At 37.7% G+C, this 22437-nt stretch overlaps 2 protein-coding genes and 1 non-coding gene across 8 annotated transcripts; 1 reads left to right on the top strand and 2 right to left on the bottom strand.

Annotated features, from left to right (window-relative positions):
- Positions 1–405: 405 nt before the first annotated feature.
- On the top strand, positions 406–16814 carry LOC110782670 (serine/threonine-protein kinase EDR1). 6 transcript variants are annotated; one of them, XM_021986870.2, is made up of 17 exons: positions 406–784; positions 2035–2428; positions 2790–2993; positions 4526–4717; positions 4810–5069; positions 6473–6583; positions 6806–6895; positions 9706–9801; positions 10461–10547; positions 11161–11278; positions 12013–12307; positions 14327–14450; positions 14532–14551; positions 14889–15045; positions 15586–15874; positions 15957–16029; positions 16576–16814. In XM_021986870.2, exons 2-17 carry the CDS (start codon positions 2180–2182, stop codon positions 16656–16658), a joined length of 2448 nt encoding a protein of 815 aa, XP_021842562.1. In that variant the 5' UTR covers positions 406–784; positions 2035–2179; the 3' UTR covers positions 16659–16814. The 6 variants fall into 6 exon arrangements, with proteins under 6 accessions (XP_021842562.1, XP_021842563.1, XP_021842561.1 ...); XM_021986871.2 differs by having other exon boundaries at positions 406–789; positions 6818–6895; XM_021986869.2 differs by having other exon boundaries at positions 406–789.
- On the bottom strand, positions 16791–19133 carry LOC110782672 (F-box/LRR-repeat MAX2 homolog A). The gene has a single exon (XM_021986874.2). It carries the CDS (start codon positions 19015–19017, stop codon positions 16957–16959), a length of 2061 nt encoding a protein of 686 aa, XP_021842566.1. The 5' UTR covers positions 19018–19133; the 3' UTR covers positions 16791–16956.
- A 3157-nt stretch (positions 19134–22290) lies between these two features.
- TRNAD-GUC (transfer RNA aspartic acid (anticodon GUC)) lies at positions 22291–22362 on the bottom strand. The gene has a single exon. It is a non-coding gene; the product is annotated as a tRNA-Asp (tRNA).
- Positions 22363–22437: the final 75 nt, after the last annotated feature.

The raw sequence follows: 22437 nt of genomic DNA, 5'->3' as shown, positions 1-22437 counted from the left end.
AAAATAGATAACTTTTATATATATAAACTTAACTTTTAAGTATTTTGAATTAACTTTTACTCCGATATACAATATTTATTGTACAACCCTTGTAAATAAGAATTTGTGAAGTCTTTTTGTTCATTAAGTTTTAAAAATATTGGCTCTAACCAATATTGTTCTACTCTACCTAACAATGATTTTCACCCAAATATCATAATAAAAAAAAATAAAATAAAAAATAAACGCGGACGAAGGTGTGTGGATGTTGGTGAGCCACCACGTTGCCAGCTGGCTGTCGGACACAGACTCATTTGGCCACTAAAGATCTTACACCACATTTTCTCTCTCCTCATTCAGCACGTGACTCACACACACCCTTCTCCTACCCTACCCCACCCCCCCAATCCCTCTCTTCTCCATTTCAATTTCTTTTCGATCATTTCCATTTCCCCTTCTTCTATCATCATCATAATCATCATCATCATACAACATCAACAACAACAAAATTCAGTCAAAATTTCCCAGATTCTCTCTTTTTTGGGTGCACATTTTCCCTATTTCTTTATTAAAAATCAAAATCAGAATCAAATCAAATCAAATCTCAATCAACAAAATAAATAAATAAAGATTTCATCAAAAACCCTTTTGTTTCTCTCTCCTCTTCTTGCGGCGCTCTTCCGCTTTCTCTCTCTAAACTGTCGAAAGATTTTGAAAGAAAATTGTGGGGTGTTCTGGGTTATGGTTTGATTAAGACATGGTATACTTGAGTTTCTAATTCTAATCCTAATTCTCCGATCTGCTGGTGGGGTACTTCTCTTATTCTTTCCCCCCCTTGATTCTTGCATTTTTCTGATTGATCAGTTTATTATTTGTTTTTATAAATTTATGTGAAATAATGTTTTGTTTTGATCTTTTTGGACTTTTCTATGTGATTCTTGAGGTGGGTTTATGTTAGATTGGATATTGGATGAGTTAGATTTTAGTTTTTGAGTGTTTGTTTTAAGAATGCAGGTTGTGTTTTGGGTGATACTAGATTTGAAATCTCAAATGTGTTTAATTTTTACGTATTGGTGGAATTGCTCTCAGCTTAATTATGTCTTGTATGGATTTAGGTGTGCCTTTTGTGATCATGTAATTGGTATGGATGGCATTAATGAGGTTTCTAACATTTCGATTAGCAGTGGATTAGATTCTTGCAGTGTTGAGACTAGGTTTTCGGCTGGATTGCCTAACAAGGGTTATCCGTTTATCTAGATATGCTGGCTTTAGACCTTTAGTAGGTTTCGGTGACTTAAATCGAGATTTGTTGCTCGTTCTAGGGTTTTAGTGGTTCAGGCATTCGTTGTAGGGGGTATATTTTTGGAAACTACGTGATCTTAGCCTAGTATGTTGTTATATGGTCTCAAACCATTGAGTTTTGGCTGCGAGGGTCTTCCATTCTGTAATTGAAGAACGAGTGAGGCACGTTTTTTTGTCTTGATAGTAGTTGAAGGCACATTATAACCCTGTCAATGCTTCTCTTATAAAAAGAGTTGATTGCATCTGGTCAATGACATTAGAAATTGTGATCTGCGGTAAATGACTTTGAAAAATAGGAAGAAAATAGTTCTAAGACTTCTAACATTCTAAGGCTGTGAACTTGTATTTTGTATACAACTTAATGATTCTTATTGGTCATTTCTGTAGTTGTATGCTATTTAGTTGCACAGGCAATGAATCACTCCTGTTTTATTGTTTCACTAGCCTAACTAGTTGCCAGAGAACTCCAGTCCATATATACATATAAGTTTCAGTTGATGATTAATTATGACTATCTGGTTATATATGAGGGAAATAATTGACGTGCTTTGTGGTAAAATTCAAATTTCAAGTTTTCATTGCTGGAAGTTTGTTGCTTTAAATAGGAAAGGATATTAATAATCCTGAAACCCATTTACATAGTGTCATTGGCATCTTTAATTCTAGCTCTATTTTGTTTTGCTTACCATAATAGGTGATCTGAGGAAATAAACAATAGAAAAATGATTTGATTCAGTAACCTGAAATGTGCAGGCTGTGTGCCTCAAGATCATGGGAAGCCAACTACAAGAAATCAAGCAAATGATTTGTTGTTCTTATACCACATCTGGACGGGAAAGGGTTTTTATGGGGTGATAAGTGGGGGCGAAATGGTTTTGCATTCTAAATATTTGACAGCATGGAGGAGACACATGATGATACTGGGCAAACAGGACAGGGGCCTTCTAGTTCTACCTGGTGGGCTTCAGATTTTGTAGAAGGTTTTGGATCGGTTTCTTTGACTTCTCAAGAGGACAGATTGAGTCGCAAGGAAGCCAGTAGACACAATGAGCAGGATGAGCTGTACTCTGAGACCGCATCTCAGATCCTCTGGAGCACTGGAGTGCTTTCTGAACCTATTCCAAATGGCTTTTATTCTGTTGTTCCGGTTAGTAACTTGTTACTACCTGTTAGAGCTATTTGCTTCCTTGTCCCCCCCTCCCCCCCAACCCATTTGTGATTATAGTATTTTCTGTAATTTTAAATGTGCAAACAAGGTAGGTCATAGGTTATTTTTCAATTATCGTTATAGATTTTCTGAAATTTTAAATATGCAAATAAGGTAGGTCATATGTGTTATTATTGATGTTGGTTGTCAGAGCAGTTATGATCCCTACAGCAATAAAAATCTCCCCGTTTTTTTGGGTTTTTGCAAGTGTGGTTAAGGAAGAAATGGAAAAAATATTTTTTAAAACATGATTATCACATTAGTGTTGAGACTTAACCTTTTGGTATTTAATACATTGCAGGATAAGAAGCTTAAGGAGATGTTTGATCGTCTTCCTACGCTTGACGAGCTTTCTGCTTTGGAAACTGATGGCCTAAGGGCTGATATTATTCTTGTAGATGTCCAGAGGGATAAGAAACTTCATATGTTAAAGCAACTAATTACGGCTTTAGTGAAAGGATTAAACTCAAATCCGGCTGCTACAATAAAGAAGATTGCTGGATTGGTAAGAACTCCTTGACAACAGTCTTGTAACTCCCATCTCCTTTACCTTGGCCTTTTGCTTGCTATATTTTTCATTTTCTTTACCTCTGGGCCTTTATTATTTATGTTTGGGTTGCCCATTTTTTTTGACTATATATCTAAGTCAGAATCAAGGGCCAGGCAAAACAGGCTCTGAATATCAGTATAAGTGAATAATTCCCCTTGACAAGACTTTTTTTCGCGATTTCAGTATTTCTTTCAAAAGTTACCATTTCTTTGCTTAATGCATAATGATGATCCCTTGAAAAGAGTTTGTTCATTGTTTCTCTTTGATGCTGCGGAATCATTCGGTTACGCAATCCTATAAATTAATGCATTTGCCGTTAGATGGGGGTGAACCAAATTCCGCAGATCTACAAAGAGGCAACCTACCCCTAGCACCTATAGTACTATCTCTTCTTTAAGACCAGCTACCACCATTACAATCTAGATTGCTGTTTGCCCATGTTGTTTGCTGGGTATATGACCATACATCTGTTTACTCTCTACAACTTCATGTTACTACCATTACTTCGTTTTCCCCTCTTGCTATTGCATGTCTTGATATTTGTGAAGAGATCAGATGGCTGATGTAGTCATAGAAAATTAAGATCATAATTGTCATGGTCATGTGTGGTAACTGTGGTTTGGCAAAAATCCATGGTTGAATGTGGGACTTTGTTGGATACTGTTTCTGATCAGTAAGGCTGAATGACCACAAGAGAATGAACTCTTCTGTTGTGTTATATGATCGGGAATGGCATTAAAGGCTTTAGAGGGAGGCGGAAGTACTGGTTGGTCGGACATGACAAAGCCAGAGGAGGTGGTGTTAATATGCTGCATCAGCTTGTTATATATCATTTTAATTTCTTCCATGATATTCATGCATTTCTCTGAAGTCCGAAGCACTATTTGGCTGAATTTTAAAATTTTGGAAACTCCAGTCCATTATTGAAATTTCTTTTACGTGAATGCATGCTGAATGCAGTCAGCGCTTTCAGCATGTGTATAATAGAGTTAACTTATAAGTGTATCATATAAGTGACAAAGGGCACGCAGTAGTACAAAGGACATGTTTCTCGATGTATGAAACTAAGAGGAGTACATTGACAATGAGTGTACTTGTTTTCCTCTCCAAAGCACCATATGGAGGACTACGTATTCTTGTTAACTCTGCTACTAAGAACATTTCTGGTTTGTGCCTCATAAGTAAGGGACCTAAGGGTTTATAAGTTTTCCACAACTAGCTGGCATTTTAATATACGTAACTACAGAGCCCTGGAGATGCATTTTCCTTACTAGGTTCTTCAACTAGTTTCTTCATTTGTATTACTTATTTATGGTAATAATGCTGCTTCCATTTATGATCATGTATCTTTTGTGTGGCTATTTTGATATTTTACTTTAGTTTTGGAGGTTCATGGTTTTTTCTTTCTATATATTGTGTTTCCATTTTTAGTTTTCCCCCTCTATATGTTAATAATATATTTTCTTCCCGCTGTTACTCTCTGACAGGTTTCCGATCTTTACAAACGTCCTAATATGGAATCCAGTCCTGTGAAATCTCTTCTAGAGGAAGCTTCTCAAGGTTCCATGTCTCGTGGGGTTCAGTTGCTTGGACAAATAAAGCATGGTTCATGTCGTCCTCGCGCAATCTTATTCAAAGTTCTGGCGGATACTGTAGGTCTGGAGAGTAAGCTTATGGTGGTATGTGCCCCATCTTGAGACCGGGTTTAAAAGGTTTTTCTATCTGCTGTCTTGATAAATTTTCTCTTTGTTTTCATTTTTTCTTTTTCCAGGGGTTGCCAAATGATGAAAGAATCGAGTGCGCTGATTCATCGAAGCATATGTCTGTGGTAGTAGTATTGAATTCAGTGGAACTTCTGGTTGATCTCATGAGGTTTCCTGGTCAACTGATACCTAGATCCACCAGGGCTATTTTTTTAACCCATATCTCTGCAGCAGGGGAGAGTGACTCTGCAGAAAATGATTCTTGTGACTCTCCACTTGAGCCCAACAGTCCTATGTGTGGATTTTCTGAAAGAGTTGATCAAGACAGGTTAGTTGGAGCAAAATTACTATGCCCTAATGTGTGTTAAAGATAATCTTCAATTGTTCTATTATCGGTAATTTTGGCATTGATATTGCGTCTATAGAAGTTTAATATTATGAAATTTATCACACTTAGTTGTGCTATATGATTGCACGTGATTCTAACTAAATGTTTAGCTGCCATGCATCTTTATGTGACAATTGTATCTTCTTTTTAAGCAATTAGAGATTTTTTTAGTATCTTTTATTTCTCTATTGCTACTATTCTAATTTCTCACTCTGAGCATATGTATTATGTGATTCGTAGATATATCTAGACATTGATGTTGCTGCTGAGGTCTATAATTTGAAAGAGAGTATTTGAGTTTCTAAGTGATGCAACAAAATTTGACGGTGGATTGTTTCTTATGTATAGAGAAAACTCCCGGGTTCTAAGGGTTTGTTTAGAACTATGATCAGTCTAGATATGTGTTAAGTGATTTCCTCTTGGTTTTGTGGTTATTTTTCCTTCTAAAACATTTGTGTGACCTGTCAAGTAACTGAACAAACACAAAGAATCTGCAAAGGATGGATAGAATATGTATGTCTACCTGGGTTCTGAGAGTCCACTTAGATGAAATTACTGTGAAATCGATTAGGGGAGGCTAAGTCACTGGCGTAGCTGAGATGATTTGCGTTACATGGTGCAAATTAAACTGGACACTAAGAAATTTACTTAGTTTAAAAAGTATTACCCAAAAGATGCTTTGTAAGTATATCAAAAATAACAACAATACCAAAGCCTTGTTCTAAGTGGATAGGGACTGCTGCATGAACCAAGAATTTATCCCTTGTGGTCGTTCATATCCTCTTTGTCTATTCACTTCTACGAGTTCTATCTAGTGCTACTTGCTCTTCGAGCCCATTTTCTTCATGTCATTTTTAATCCTTCCATCCCAGTGTCTTTGGCCTTCCTTGCCCTTTTTCTTTTAAATCCTTATAATTCCAACTCTCCACTTTCCTAAGCGGTGCATCTTTGGTTGGACGTCTCACATGCCTAAATGAACGTCGCTTGTTCTCCCTTGTCTTATCTTTGATATTGAACTCCAACTTTCCTCCAAAAATCTTGATTCTTAATTTCAACTATCAAAAGGAGAAGCGTTTGGAACTATGGATGTTTCCTACCAAAGTAATCTGATAATGTGCCTAAATTGTAGTTGCTAAGGTGTGGTATGAAAATTGTTAATTTATGTGAAGTTGTAAATCTTAAAATGACTGAAGTTTCGGCAAGATTAAGGCATAGCTGTGCATTTTGCATCTTTAGCTCCTTCTATTGTATGTATCATAAAGATGAAGAGTACTGTTCCACTGCATCGATACGTAGATATAGTTCCTAGATACATATTGTCAATATTCTTTTATTTGCTTCAGTGCAGAGAAAGATGATACTGGTCAATTCGCGAGGAGGTTTGATATGAATGTCCCTGGTCCCTCCTTGCAGAATAGAGTGCTTAGAACTGCCACACTTGAAAGAAGATTGAGGTATATGATCCCTTTCCGTGTGTTTCGACATTTTTTGCCAAGGACTTGAGTTTTTCGCTTTTTTGCGAAGGGGGGATGGGGTTGGGGGGTGGGGGGTGGGGGGGTTTAGGGGACTGGGGCTTTGGAATGGATCATTTATACCAATTGGGATTTTTGCCTCTTCCATGTTCAATATCTCTGCCTTTCAATGCTCCTTTTGAGCTGATATTTTAACTTCCTCAGTTTATCACATAGTGAACCGAACATTGCGACTACATTTTGGAGACGGAGTCGGAGGAAGGTCATTGCTGAACAGCGGACTGCTAGTTCAAGGTGTTCCTTGGTTCCACTTCCATCTTCAAGTGATAGGATTATTTTTTCTACTGATATGTTTATTAAAAATGCACCCTAATTCTGCAGTTTTTGTTCATTGGGTTTCTAAATTAGCTACTAGATGTTGATTGCGTAATTTTGGCTGCTTGGCATCCTTGTTGAAATCTACTACCTCTGTTTCTAAGTAATTGCACCATTTAATTTTTGGCACTATTCACTTATCTTTCTTTGACCATAATTTTCTAATAAATAGAAACAAATATTATTATATAAAATGTTATTCGATTTGTCTCATTGTATATTTTAAATACATCAATTTGTTATAACTTTTGCTAATGCATAATTATAAATATGGATGGTCAAAGTTATGTGTTGGCTAACGTAAAAGTCAAAATGGTGCAACTATTTTGAGACGGAAGAAGTATAAGGAAGATTACTATTGCTTTTTGTAGAACAGAGATTGTAATATGTAGTGTGATTGGAGTCTGTTGACACTTGGTTATTTATTCTTGCATAACATGATATCACCATAATCAATAATGTCCCAGTAATTTAAAATAAGGTAATATGAGGTCTTAGCGTCCTCAAACACTAAGTGAAGTGAGATTTTTCTCATCATCATTTTTCATGTGTGATTTTGAAAATAGGAAAATTTGTGATTAACTACCTTTTGCATACCAAGTTATTTTTGTAAATTTTTGTTTAAATAACTAACTTTTTATATATACGAAATGTTTATATTTCACCATTTACTAACAGTTCTAATCTTCCGTCACATGGACCCCACTTCTTTCCTTTTTCTTTATTACTCCTTCCGTCCCGGAATACTTGAAACCGTTTGACCGGCACGGAGTTTAATTCATTATAATTGACTTCTTATTTAATTGAAAGGTAGTTAGTAGTGGGGTATTTTTTTAATATAGATAGTGGGATGTGGTGGGGGGTCATGAATTTTTTAATGTTTATTTGGGGTAGTAGGGTTGTTGGTGGGCCCTTAGGTAAGGTGAGAAAATAATAAAATATTATGTAAAGTTTCCATTTTTAGAAGCGTTTCAAGTAATCCGGGACGGCCCGATAAGGAAAGCGTTTCAAGTATTCCGGGACGGAGGGAGTAGTTCTTTTTTTGTACCAAATGCGTACCACAAAGAAGTCTATTGGTACTAACACAGCCTAATTTCTAATTGTACCTACCTTGCTACTTGCTAGTACCAAGTAAGCATTATTAGTAGCTAGATAGATTCGTTTAAGCATCTGTTTGATAAGTTTTTTCATTTCTTAAACTAGAGTTTACAGATTTTTAGTTGAAATAGATGGATTTTCTATGAAAATTTAAACAAATTACTTTATTGTTGCAAATTAACTTGAATTCCAATTGTAAGCAGCAGACCCAAATGGTTTGAACCACCGCTTTACCATTTTCGAGGATACAGGGTGTAGTTGTGATTGTTAATTGTATAAACTGATCGAGATGCTTCTACTCGTCCATTCTTCTAGGAGAGTCATACCCGTCTTTTGCCTGGCCCGACTTCCCAATCTTTTCAATCGGTCTAGTCCAGCGTGGACAGAGGAATTTTCTTCCTCTAGCCCATTACCTGGCGACTACCTTAACTATTCAATCGTATTGGCCCAATTCCAGATCAATAGAAGTGAAGAAGTGGTAGCGACGGCGATGTGGAGGTGATGATGCAGCAAGAAAAGGGAATGGGGAGGAATTGCAGGAAATTGGTGCTTGTATAGATCACGAGGAGGAAAGGGGTGAAGATGAGTGTTAATTGCTGGCATTCCAAAATGGGTGAGAGAAATCCGTATTTGGTAGTAAATAGTGCTTACTTGGTGCTAGCTAGGGTACCAATAGAATACTAATTAGAATTTAGGCTTTGTTTCTTTTTCAATAGACTTCTTTGTTGGTACCCCGTACCCATCTATTACCAACAAAATACTAATAAAGAGAAAGGGAAAAAGTGGGGTCAATGCGCCAGAAGATTGGATGGAGACTGTTACTAGGTCATGAAATATAAACATTTGGTATATAATTGGTAGGTGTTTAACAAAATTTTACAAAATGTAGTTATTTGAATTACACTGTTCATAAAAGGTAGCCAATGAAAAATTTCCAGAAAGCACGCGCCTTCGCCTAGGCTTCAAGGATCTCTCGCATCTTGGTGCACCTGTGCCTTTTAAAGTAAGGGTCCCTCTAAAAGGTTGCAGCTGCCTGAAATAAAATTAGTGTTTGGTGAAAGCTATCCAGTTGTTTCTTCTCACAAATGTCTTTTAACTGTGGATAACATGTCCAAATAAACCATGTGTGACAGACGTCTATGGAAATGATTTTCCTGTGATTAGCTGAATGATGTCACTACTTGCTTACCATGTATCCACCATGCTGCTTTATTGCAAATGTTTATTTTCAAAACCCATTATTTCGCATTGTTTACATGGTAGGTCTTCTCTTTTTATATGTCCTTTGGAAACTGTCTACTAGCTTTATTTTCACACCCTTCTCTGTCAAAAAAAGAGGAAGAATGAAAAAGGAAAGAGGTCCTGCCTGCTCTTGTAATGTGATCAGCATCTCTTCTTTACGGGAACTTTAATCCTATCTTCCCAATTTCCTTTTTCCTGTTTTCTTTTGCTCCAAAGTCTAGAAGATTATCCTTTTGTCACCTAAGTGTTATTGTGGTGATCTTTGATGATACTTTTAGCCAAAAAATATGTTTACCTTTGTTTTTGCCAACAATGTCAGTGTTCTTTCAGAAATTATGATGAATATATGGTTTCTAGTTTTTGCTAATCTATACTTTTCATGGTTGTAGTCCTGAGCATCCTTCACTCCGTGCACGAGGTCGTTCTATGCTTGGAGGTGAAAGAAAATCCTTCAGAGATTTTGCTGATGATGCTGGTTCATCAAGGTTTGTAACTTATAAATTCTACTCGGCTGAATGTTTGTGTAATGTACAGAAAAGCTTGCTGTATCACTTTCTGTGGCTTGGTTCTTAACATGATCTGGTTTTGTTAGAATTTTGTATTTTTTTACACCTATATAACATTTGAAGCCTCTGCATCATTCTCTGGTTAATTCAATGACTTTTGAGTAAGGCAGAATCCTGAAATGGGTTGTGATTCTCTTTGGAATAGCCATTCTAATGATGGCATAACCTATCAAGGGAACAACTTGTAGATATTCACAGCAATAGAAATTACTAGGAATACATCTTGGAATGTTTTTGATAGAGGTATTCCATGGTCTGTACCATTACCAGGTTGCCCGTCTCTTAAACAGTTTTTTTCCTTTTCCTGAGAGAGTGAAGGTAGGAGAATTTTGTTGATTAGGGATTTGGTTCAAGTACTGTCAAAGTTTGCAGTCTCATAGTTTTCAATTCTCTGAACTCTCTTTCTGGTCAAGGGTCATGAAAACTGGAATACATCTTAGGATGGATAGTTATTGTATATAATGTCATACATGGTCTCTCTTTTGTCTCTATTTTTTTGGATGCAGTGATGGTTGGCTTTTATTCAGTTTTGCCGAGCAAGATTTTTGTTTATTTTTCTTTTTGGTTCTGGTGTACAGATCAGTTGGTGTACCAACATCAGAAGCTCGCAGATTAAGACGAAGGAGCATCAGCATCACCCCAGAAATTGGTGACGATATTGTGAGGTTCGTGTTTTGTGGTGTAACTAGTGTTTTAGTGAATATTGTAGAATAAAGTTGGTCAAATCTATTAGTCAGAGAAAACTTTGTTTCACAGTGATGATATGACTTTATGCAGTGCAGGAAAAAGCTGATTAGCGTTTTCAAGTGAATGATACTTGGATTAACTTTATGGTTTTTTAATAAAACAATCTAAATTGCTGGAAATTATCTAAAATTCCTTTATTTAGGTATTATTGTTTCCTGTCGCCAACTAATAAAAGTTATTCATTAACTGTTTTGGGGAAAATCTGACAGTCATCTTTTGTGATGGGTGCAAGTTGAGCAGCTCTTGCCAAAATGCATTTTCTTGTCATGCTATATCTTTCCGAGTCAGACAGCAAGTTATCAAATACAATTTTTCCATTCAGAGACGTGGCAGTTACATTATTGAATGCTAAACTGATTAGAACCCTAAACCTAACATATCATGCTTTTTTTTATTACTTGCGAAATTTATGTTGTTGGTTTCTTGCTTGAGAAGGGCTCTTTATAAAGAGAATTTGATGACTATGGAAGAGCTGTAATAATGTTGCTGGCATGGTTCACGTTCTTATGTTCAATTGCCTTGTTTTTTCAGGGCTGTGCGAGCAATGAATGAGACATTGAAGCAGAATCGTCTTTTGAGAGAGCGGGGAGAGGATAGGTCTCTTCCCACTTCCCCCAGCAGCACTATTGGTGCCAATACTGAGACAAATGTATGTTGGTTTCACTTTCTGGTAGACTGTATGTATGTTAATCTCATGGAAATTACTCTTTAATGTACAGTTTCCTTTCTTAAATGTGGCATTTTTGTTATTTGATATAAAAAAAAGCATGAGTGTTCTGTTTGTTGAAATGTACTACCTATAGTTCACTTTGGAATATGTGTCCAAAGTATGAACATTATGGCTATAAATTCCCAGTTTCCCACTATTATATACATCAAAACATGATCTTGTTAGATCTTGTTAGGAGGAAGAGGATCTTTGTGGATGACTACGAGAAATAGACCCTTGGTTCATGCAGCCGATCCCGTCCTTTTGGGAATGATGCGTTGTTGTCCTCCCCCCTCCCTCTCTTCTTTATCCTGCGAAGTTCTGTTTTTTGTTAGAGACGTGCTATAACTTTGTTGACTACAGATACTTCTGAGTTGGATTCTGATCGGTGATACTCTATCTAATAATACATTAGCTATCTGTATATCAATTTCTTTTTTCCTTTCCTTTTGGAACACTGCATGGGAATATGGAATTGTGCTATTTGTTTTAGAGACCATTTGAGCCTAGATGAATATCTAACACGAGATTTCAAAAGACCCGGCTAGATACTTTCTTGAATATCTGATTAACCATGGCTAACTATTTTATCCTTGATGAGAGTGCATTAATTTAATTAGACCGCATAAAATTTTGTCAGTGTTACTAACTATAATCTATCCATGCACATTCAGGCTTCTGATTTCCGTCTTGGAAATCGAGATGAAATTTCTGGGGCCAGATCTGCTTTATATGCTCTCCATGGGGAACAAAGTTCTCAAAAGGCTGTATCATTGCCTTCATCTCCTCATCAATATAGGACTCGAACATTAGAGAATATGACATCAGGGCAAGCTCCAAGTGATGAAATGGTGTCAACATGGAACTCGATTTTGGAAGCTCGCATGTATCGTGACAAGTCCCTGCTTCCTTATGATGAATGGAATATTGATTTTACTGAGTTGACTGTTGGTACTCGTGTAGGAATCGGTAAGCCTCTTTCTCCTGCACTCCTGTTGCATACTGGAGCTATTTTACTATCAGGAACTGTTGATTTTGCATAGTATTAGTCTATGTTACTTGGACTCGGGTACTAGTGTCGGACATGGGTACGTGTCCAAGTGTCCGACTCGGCTAAATTGTGAAATATTTCCAAGATTTAAGTCGAAAATGAAGTGTCGGAGTGTCGAGGATCTGACACGGGTATTTGAGCCAAAATGAAGAGTTGGAGTAACATATTCACCTGGAGTGGGATTTCCTTGTTTTTCTATATTTTTTATTTTGATGCTGCGATGAACTGATAATATAAAGAGCAAAATTTATATTTGGTACTCTTAGCTTGTATAACTGTAACAATGGTGAGGGGAAACATTGATTAATCAATCTAGGTAATATAAGACAGAATATGATAAATTGAACACATGGATAGAAATGTATAATAGATGTGCTAAAGGAATATATGTAGAGAACTAGAGATACACAGGCCGAAATTAGCTGTCCAAGTGGAAAAGAAAAGGATCAGGGTAAATCCATCCTTGGTGGCCTGGAGCATGCTTCGTGCAATAAGCACTGTATTAGACACCATATTCACCTGGAGTGGGGATTTCCTTGCTTCTATATTTTTTTATTTTGATGCTGCGACGAACTGATAATATAAAGAGCGAACTTTATATTTTTTATTTCCGATGGAGCCAAAGATTCATTTGTTCTTTTGGATGTAATTGACTAAATCAAAATGGCTCTTAAAACCTCTTCGCTTCCTTTCCATGAAGTAGAAGATGGTCTTCCCGTTGTCTTCCCGTTATCGCTTTTGTGTCAATTGGAAACAACCTCTCCGCAATTGCAGGGGGTAAGGTTGCGTGCACGCGACCCCCCTTACCCCGCTTCTTGCGGGAGCCTCTTTGAGGCAATGGGGTAATGTTAATGAATGATGCGACGAACTGGCTGGTTCATAATAAAATGGATATTGTTGAATCAAACGTCAAATTTGGGTTTGGTTTGTTCTTGGTTTATGATTGTAAGTAGTCTATTTAGCCCATTTGTTCTTTAGCTAAAGTTCTTTATACTGGTGCCTTTTGGCTAAAATAGAATATGTAAACAAATCGAAATATATTGCTGGGAAGAAGATCTTTTGATCTATTAAACCAAGCTGCTTGACAAATCTTTCTGGCAAAATTTGACCACGATTAAATGATTTTGATGTTTATTTGCTACAGATGGCTGTTGATCTGAAGTGAGTTTCAAAACCAAATATGATTAATTTATACTTGGTATTTATTTAGATATCCTTATATCTTTTTAGATCCCAAGCAAGATCTGGATATTTTTTACATGATCCGTCACCAATATGGCTATATGCCCAATGTGAATTTATGAGTTGATACATTGTATCCATCAAATTATATGGATGAAACTAGTGCGTGCATTTAAATATGTACCTCCATCTGGAAGTAGTTTTATTAGTGCCCTTATCCTTCATAATGAGGGATATGACTTGGCTTTGCTTAAATTACCCTTTATAATACTGGTGCCATTTCTATCTATTCCGCATCATTTAAAGTAGAGGAAAAGTAGGAATAATAATCATAAACCATAAATATTAAGAAAAGGTGACTTTTGATTTTGGATGAAGGGAGTACTTCTAAAATATCTTTTTGCTACAATCATCATTATCATTATCATTACCCCATTGCCTCAAAGAGGCTCCCGCAAGAAGCGGGGTAAGGGCGGGTCGGGTGTACGCAACCTTACCCCTGCAATTGCAGAGAGGGTGTTTCCAATTGACCCAAAAGCGATAACGGGACGACAACGGGAAGACCATCTTCTACTTCATGGAAAGGAAGCGAAGAGGTTTTAAGAGCTATTTTGATTTATTCCATTACATCCCACAATCAAAAGATCAAATAAATCTTTGGCTCCATCGGAAATGGACGTATCTTTTTGTTACAATATTTTGTAAAATTATAATCTCTATTTTTGTTAACTGTGGTATCTTTCTTCAATTGCTAGGATTCTTTGGGGAGGTTTTTCGAGGAATCTGGAATGGGACTGATGTTGCCATCAAAGTGTTTCTGGAGCAGGATTTGACTTCTGAAAACATGGAGGACTTCTGCAATGAAATAGCCATTCTAAGGTATAACTGTTAACATTTTCCCCTCCATTCATGATCCGTTATGTGTGAAATCTAACACCGATTTCCTTGTGATGCCTCCAGCCGCCTTCGACACCCAAATGGTAACCTTCTAATCCTGCTACAATTGCAAATTTTCTGCTTCTGGTTTATCATTTTGCTAAACATGGCCCTACTCTCTCTAGTCTCTACCTCCTCTTTCTCAATAAGACATGGGAAAGATACAGAATCATTCAATTCTACTAAAAACAATCTGAGATAAAAGGGAGTGATCCGGAGAATGTGGCAACATTTAAATTGGGATTTTAAATACTCATCTGGGAAGCTTATAGTGCCATGTTAAAATCTTCGCATGATAATCAATTACCGAACACTGGCTATGAGCTTCATGGTTGGTTATTTTGCGATATGCTAATATACTAGTGCTGGCATTTCCTGCAGTTATTTTGTTCCTTGGTGCTTGCACAAAACCACCACGCTTATCAATGGTCACAGAATACATGGAAATGGGATCTTTGTATTATTTGATCCACTTGAGTGGTCAGAAGAAGAAGCTTACCTGGAGGAAGAGATTGAAAATGCTACGTGATATATGCAGGTTTGCTCGATTTTTCTATTACTCCTCCGACGCTGTATTTTACTTCATATTAAGTCTGTGACTGTTACTTGTGTGTACCATGAGGATAAAACCAAATTTCTCAGACACAGGATAGTTTGATAAGGGTTTGAATTGAATTTCAATTGGAAGATGTTACGGTGTTACCAATATCCAGACAAAATACAGTATATATGATTAAACTGAGTGATCCATACTTATATGGGGTATGTATAACTATGATAATATTTCTCAGTGTTCCATGTACATTGTGTTATTCAGAGAAAAAATTAGTACAGAGTAGGTTATTTATTCATCACTGGTCATGCCCATCTAGTGTCGGATGACTCTGATAGCTGAAACAAAAGTCGTGCTTTTCTGACATTAATATTTACATTTGGCTAAAATTGTATTCAAATCAGAAAATGATGCAATGCAATGGTTATGTTCACCTTTTGTCTTGGGGTGGACCACGTTCGTCTATTTAATGTTGTTGAATCTTATGAATGTAAACTAACTGTAGTTTCCATGTGCCTCTTAAAGAGGGTTGATGTGCATACACCGAACGAAGATTGTTCACCGTGATCTTAAGAGCGCTAACTGTCTCGTGAACAAGCATTGGACAGTGAAGATTTGTGATTTTGGTTTGTCAAGGATAGTGACAGACTCGCCCAATGGAGACTCTTCTTCTGCTGGAACTCCTGAATGGATGGCTCCTGAACTCATTCGAAATGAACCCTTCACAGAAAAGTGTGATATATTTAGCCTCGGTGTCATTATGTGGGAGCTCTGCACCCTGAGCAGGCCATGGGAAGGTGTACCACCAGAAAGGGTATTTTCCTCGCTAAGTTGCTTGTTAAACCTGAAGTGGGTATAGTTTTTGGTTGGATTCTGAACCAGACACTGTTTTGTAGGTTGTTTATACTGTTGCAAACGAGGGTTCACGTTTAGAAATTCCTGAAGGACCTCTTGGACGGCTTATTGCAGGTACTCTTTTGACTATAGTTACATCTTTCATTGACTGGCCAACTAGTTACATAAAGTTACATGTGAGTTGTAGGCTATTATAGTTCATTTTCTGTCAAATATTTTCCAGCTATCAGTTTGGTTGACATATAGGACAAGTGTTGAGTTGGTTAAATTCTGAGTGTGATGCTTGTTCTCTATTCCTTGTTCACTGTATTTTGGGGAAAAGGCAGAAGTTCCTAGACCATGGAACTTTGATAAAAAAAAAAAAAAGGAATACTTTATGTATGCTATCTGTCTATGTAACCTTGTGCTCTTAGATATGACCAAATGATTTGCATTTTCTAGTCCAAACAGAATACTCACCATAGCTGGGACGTGTAGTTGAGTCAGCCTTCTTACTGGACTCGCCTTGTACGAAATTTTGAAACCTTAAACCTTGTAACCCCTACTCCAAACCTAACCTAACCTAACATAACCTAACCTTTGAAGGGTTGATTTACTTTTTGGCTTCATAAGGGTTGTTTTGTTGGGACTTTGGAGCTCATTGCCTGATTTTAATTGCAGATTGCTGGGCAGAGCCACATGAACGGCCAAACTGCAAGGAGATACTTTCCCGCTTGCTTGATTGCGAATATGCACTTTGCTAATTCATGTTATTGTATAGCGAGAGAATGTTAGTAGAGGACTAGAGTTGTTTACCATTGTTATCATGTTTCCGGCTCCCGTTGTTGTAAACTAAGTCAGTAGATGGATGATATTTCAAATTTTGAAATGAAATGGAAAAAGAAGAAAGAGTTTTCATAGTTTGAGTTGCAAAGCGAACTACAGTAAAATTTGAAGAATTACATATCAGCCATTTACAGATTACAGTGCAATGACAATTACTAGCATACACAAACAAACCATATAATTTATTGAAAAATGGAAAGGCAACTGAGAACTGACTCAATCAGGAATTTGACGTGCATTGAGCCTGTTCTCGAATCGACAGCATGAGTCTACCCTCATTTCGGTGCTCATATCATTCTCAGGAGCAGGGTAGTAATCTCCTCTCAGCTGAACATCTCTTAGGTTCGGAATCCTTAAGAGAAACATCATGAAATGTTCATGAGTAGTTCCATGAATGAAGAGTTTCCTTAATGTATCGCATTGTTGTAGAAGTCCAGCAGCAGGAAGTGATAGACTCCTTTGATTAACTTCCCTATCTTGTGGAGGCCAATAATCAAGCTCATTCAGCATCAAACTTTTAATTCCATTCAAGAACCATCTCTCCCACAGGCTAAGGTCCATGTGCCCTGATGGGGCAGTCAATGCATAGCCGATTGTATCCCCACAATCAAGCTTCATCTTAGATAACATAGGATATCTACACAGTGAGCTTATCCCAAAAGTTCCCTGTGATGGTTTCAGTCTTTCTCGACAATCTCCGTCAACCTTTATATGAATCTCTCTTAAATTCGGGCAATCATCAAGCCCTGCATCAGGTAATGGTGTCAAGAGCTCTCCAACACCGATACAAAGTGACAGAAATTCAAGTCGTTCCCATGTCTTGAACGGATATCCATTGCTTGTGTTACCTTGTGAAAACCTACATCTCTTGTTGACCCTACTTTCTTCCTCAATTCCATCATCATCATCATCATCATCATCATCTTTGTACTCAGGCTTCTCACCATCCCAAACACAATCAATGTGAAGGCTCTTAATCCTATCCCTTATTGGCTCCACTGTCTTTAACGAAGCAGGGGCATCAAGATACTTGCAAGACGAGATCTTTACTTCAACTAGTGTCTTACTAAGCAAGCACACCATCGTCCTTAGTCCCCTCATTGTGATCCTCCTACATCCGTGCACCTCAAACCTAGCAAGCTTGGAGCATCCCCTCCCAATGGCAATCAATCCAAAATCCGTCAAATCAGCTGAGTTCTTGATCGATAACGACTCCAGCCCCTGACACAGGGCAATCCCATCCAAGTGAGACTCAATTGCCTTACAAATTCCATGGAAACATCCCAACTCTAGCGACCTCAAATTCGGGCATCTCGAAGCCAAAGCTTCCAAACAAGCCCAACTCCCTCTCACATTTCGCCAAACATCCAATACCAATTCCTCAATCAATCTCAACCCGGAGAAAAACCCCACAAGACTCTGCAGACTTAACCCAGCATCCTCACTACTAAAACCATCCTCATCAATATCCCGATCACCCTGCGCAATATCAACAAGGTGAAGAACCTTTAACCCCGGACAATTCAACGGAATCGCTGAAATCGCATCGTCCCCAATAAACCCAATATACCTAGGGTCAAAAACACACCCAACCCTAAAATCCCTCAAATTAGGGCAAGCCTTAGTAATCTCAATAACCTCTTGGGACTTAAACCCTTCGGACAGCGAGAAATTCAAGAGATTCAATTCAATCAAATTCCTCCCGATGTTCGGATGAGCATCAAGCGCGGGAGTAAGATCCTCAGTCCAGTAATAAAAGCAAGATAAATCAATCGACTTAAGAAGGCCACAATTCTGAAAAAGAGCAAAAAAATCAGACCCGAGAGGAGTATGATTAGGCCTCTGATGCCATCGCACAAGCTTGATAATCGACAAAGAAGGGAAAAAAGGGGAGAGAAGAGAGAGAGTAGAGGGGGAGCGAGAATAGAGAGTAAGAGAATAAACAAGAGGAAAAGCGATACGAAGGCGATGAGCAAGAAGGAAAGCAGGGTCGTCGTTGAGTATGAGCGCATCATCAGCAATAGGGGAAGCGAGGGAGAGCCCCCAAGGAGAAAGGAGTGAGAGGTCGAGGTGGGTGACGGAGGTGAAGCAAGTGGGGAGGTGGTAGAGAAGGTCGCGGATGTTGCCGCGGAGAGTAAGGTGTGTGCGGGTGAGGCGCTCAAGGGAGCGCCATTTGTGGGTGACGAGGGAGGCGGAGTTGCGGCTGCGGACGTCGGAGAGGAGGGCGAGGATGTTGGTGAGGAGAGCGTCGGGAAGGTGGTGGATTGTGGTGGACATTGTAAGGAGGAATGGAAGAGGAAAGAGGAAAGAGGAAAGGGTGAAGTGGAGAATGGAAATGGAAATAGTGAGTTTGGATTTGGATTTGGATTTGGATTTGGATTTGGAATCCACGTGATTTCACTACTAAGGTTGGCCATTTTTGCTTCTAGTTGAGACTTTGGAGTAGACGTGTAGTACTCCCTCTGTCCCTTAATACTTGATCTGTTTTGATCGGACACGTTTGTTAATGCATAACTTTGATCACTAATTTCTTTAAGTACATATTATAAAAACTTATAAAAATATTAATATTTTGAAAATATATATTAAGATGAAGCCAACAATATATTATATACTAACATTCGTTTTCATACACTATAAATAAAATAGGGTCAAAGTGAATTATGTGAATAGTGCAAAAAGTCAAAACGGGTCGAGTATTAAGGGACGGAGGGAGTACTTCTTTTTTTACTATTTTTGGTGGTCCTTTATTGTTTTGCCCATATATTAAAAGCGGTTTATTTAGAATTGGGTTGGATTAGGTTGAACGATAAAGATAAAACTTGTGGAATCAGATGTATTTAATGTGAAAGTAAAGTTGGGATTCCATTGTAATTTCAGGGATGAGAGGTACAATACTTAGTAGGCAAAATTTATATTGTGAAACAAGTAGATTTTTCAAAATAGAACGATTTCCATAGAAATTGTTAAAAGAAAAATAAATTCTCAATTTACATCGCTTTTAAAACTAATTACCACGATACTCTCCACATAGGATCGGATAATAGTTCTGTTTTTGTTATTTTTAAACAGTAGAACCGTTATCACCATTAGCGGTTTTAATAGTATAACCGCTAATGAGAATAACGCTTCTACTTCTTTCCCCTACCAAATTTATTTTTAATTTTTAATTTTTTTATTAAATTGAGGAGAGAGAAGGAGAAATAAATGCAGTGTTTATTTAATCTAGGCCCATCATCTTTTTATCAAATATTATGTGTGCACAATCATCTTTGATCTCTCTTACACATTGAAACTCCCATTGAACACCTTACGTTGTCACAACACGGGGCATATTAGCAATCGGGCCAACGCCACACGTCATCGTAGTAAGGGAAATAGAAGAGTGGAAGAACCGCTATTACTGTTAGCGGCTCAACTATTAAAACCGCTAGAGAGATAGTTGTTCTATTATTCATAGATTTAAAAAGAAACCGAAGTTAGTACCCGCTCCTACATGGACAATATTATGAGAATTAGTTCTCAAACTGATGAAAATAGGAAATTTATTTTGCTTTTAACAATATTTAGGGAAATCGTTCTACTTAACATGCACATTTTTTTTCAAAAGAATTGAATTGTCATTATGTCTCCGTCTTAACTCTTAAGTACGGAGTAGTTAAGTGCGACTTTCCTAGTTCACCCCAACTAATTTTTTGTTTGTTTCTTTTGACATTGGATAAAAATACAGAATGAAGCCCAACTAATTTCAGCCTCATCTCTTTCCATAAATATATAATTAACTCCAAACGAACCTTTAACCCAATTATAACTAGGAAAAATTACTTTAAATAATCCAACATTTCGACGACAATCCGTTAATAATCCAACATTTGGATTATTATTTAATAATCCAACATCTGCAACCCATTAACTTTTATTGCACCTAACCGGTCACCAACCCAATGTATAACAGGTAACCTGTACATGTGCATTTCAACTATTCATCATAATTTATTTTTACTTTTAATGTATAATTTTTTTTTCTTTTCTTTTTCCTTTTGTGTTCATTCTGGGTTTTTTTCGTTTCCTTCTTTCCCCGTTAACATCGATGACAACAAATCAAACACCACCGCCATCGATGATAACAACTCCAACACCGCCATCCCTTTCTTTCTCCTCCCCCTTCAACACACCCCACAACACCTCCTAGCTCCACTACGACCATCTTCAGTCACCACCTACACCAAAAACACCACAAGCCCCAATTTCTTTTTTGTTTAGATGTAAAACCTTTGATTCCATAAGCTAAATTGTGAGTAATTTTAATTTGTTTGATATTAAACACTAGTTACTGTAATTCATGCCGAAATTTCAAAATGGTTATCTGAATAATTTCCAAATTTACTCAAAAATTCTGAAATTTCTTATTCGGGTACGACATTCCAACGAGTCAGGGTGTTAAAAGTGTTGTGCGGCTAGGTTTGCTGATAGCGGCGAGTTTGATAGGTATGAATGCGATGCCTGTGGTAGTTTGGGTGTGAGGAGTTGCGGTTTTCTCTCTCCGCCTTCTCCTGCTTGTTGTGGTGGCAGAGACGGTGTTCTTGGTCGGTTTTGATGGGAGATTGGTTGGAGTTGGAGTTGGGGTGTCCATGAATGGAATTAAATAGGGTGTTGGTGGTGGTTGCATATGAAGATGAAGACGGTGGAGAGAGGCCGATTTTTGAGGGTGGGTTGGTGTTTTAGGGAGGCGCGCGTAGGATTTCTTAGCTGGGGGCGATTTTCTGGTGGGCTGACATTATGGCGGTAGCTGGGAGAGGAGAAGAGGAGATATCAGAAAGAGGCTATGGAGGTAGAGGAGTTAGGAGGAAGGAGGTGGGGGGGGGGGGGGGGGGGTGGACTTAAAGAATGCTGACCTTCTTTTTCGGTTTTCGGTCATTTGAGTCTAATAAAAGTTAACGGGGTATAAATGTTGGATTATTTGATAATAATTCATAGGTTGGATTATTAATGGAAAATCGTCAAAAATTTGAATTATTTAAAGTAATTTTCCCTTATAACTAATGCTAAGCTAGCTAGATCGCCAAAATACCGAGAAGAAAATGACTACCATGTTAAAATTACTCCCTCCGTCCCGGAATACTCGACCCGGTTTGACCGACACAGAGTTTAAGGGACTTGAATTGACTTATTTAATTTAATAGGTAGTAATTGATAGTGGAGTATTATTTTAATGTAGTTAGTGGGAAATGTGTGAAGGAGTGGGGTTGGGGGAGAGTAGGGGTTGAATTTTTAATTATTTTTTGTATGGAGTAGGGGGTAGGTGGGTTAATACGGGTGAAGTGAGAAATAATATAATATTGTTAGAATATTTCCATTTTTAGAAACATGTCAAGTATTAAAGGACGGCCCGATAAGGAAAACAGATCAAGTATTCAGGGACGAAGGAAGTACTAATTATAGGAGGAGTATAGTATGTCGGGACAAATAATTGGAGTTTAGGAATGGAAGGATGCCCACTATATTGTGGTGGCGTGTATGAGCTGCCTTTCATCAAAGCAAAAACAAATACGCCGTTGCCGGGGATCGAACCCGGGTCACCCGCGTGACAGGCGGGAATACTTACCACTATACTACAACGACAACCGTTGACTGTTAAATCCAGGTAAAATTAAATAATCATAACTTTGAATGAACAATTGCAGAAAGTTTTTTTTT

Source organism: Spinacia oleracea, chromosome 4 (genome assembly GCF_020520425.1).
Source record: "Spinacia oleracea cultivar Varoflay chromosome 4, BTI_SOV_V1, whole genome shotgun sequence".
NCBI classification, from domain to species: Eukaryota; Viridiplantae; Streptophyta; class Magnoliopsida; order Caryophyllales; family Amaranthaceae; genus Spinacia; species Spinacia oleracea.
The sequence above is the reverse complement of the archived record's forward strand: the minus strand, read 5'-3'. Positions and strand labels throughout refer to the sequence as shown.

What these genes read in the sequence shown, in the direction of transcription:
- LOC110782670 (XM_021986870.2), top strand. Translation starts at nt 2,180, where the DNA reads ATGGAGGAGACACATGATGATACTGGGCAAACAGGACAGGGGCCTTCT. An exon ending in GAAAGAGTTGATCAAGACAG is followed by an intron (nt 5,070 to 6,472) that starts GTTAGTTGGAGC and finishes TATTTGCTTCAG; the next exon opens with TGCAGAGAAAGATGATACTG. An exon ending in ATGCTACGTGATATATGCAG is followed by an intron (nt 15,046 to 15,585) that starts GTTTGCTCGATT and finishes TGCCTCTTAAAG; the next exon opens with AGGGTTGATGTGCATACACC.
- LOC110782672 (XM_021986874.2), bottom strand. Translation starts at nt 19,017, where the DNA reads ATGTCCACCACAATCCACCACCTTCCCGACGCTCTCCTCACCAACATC.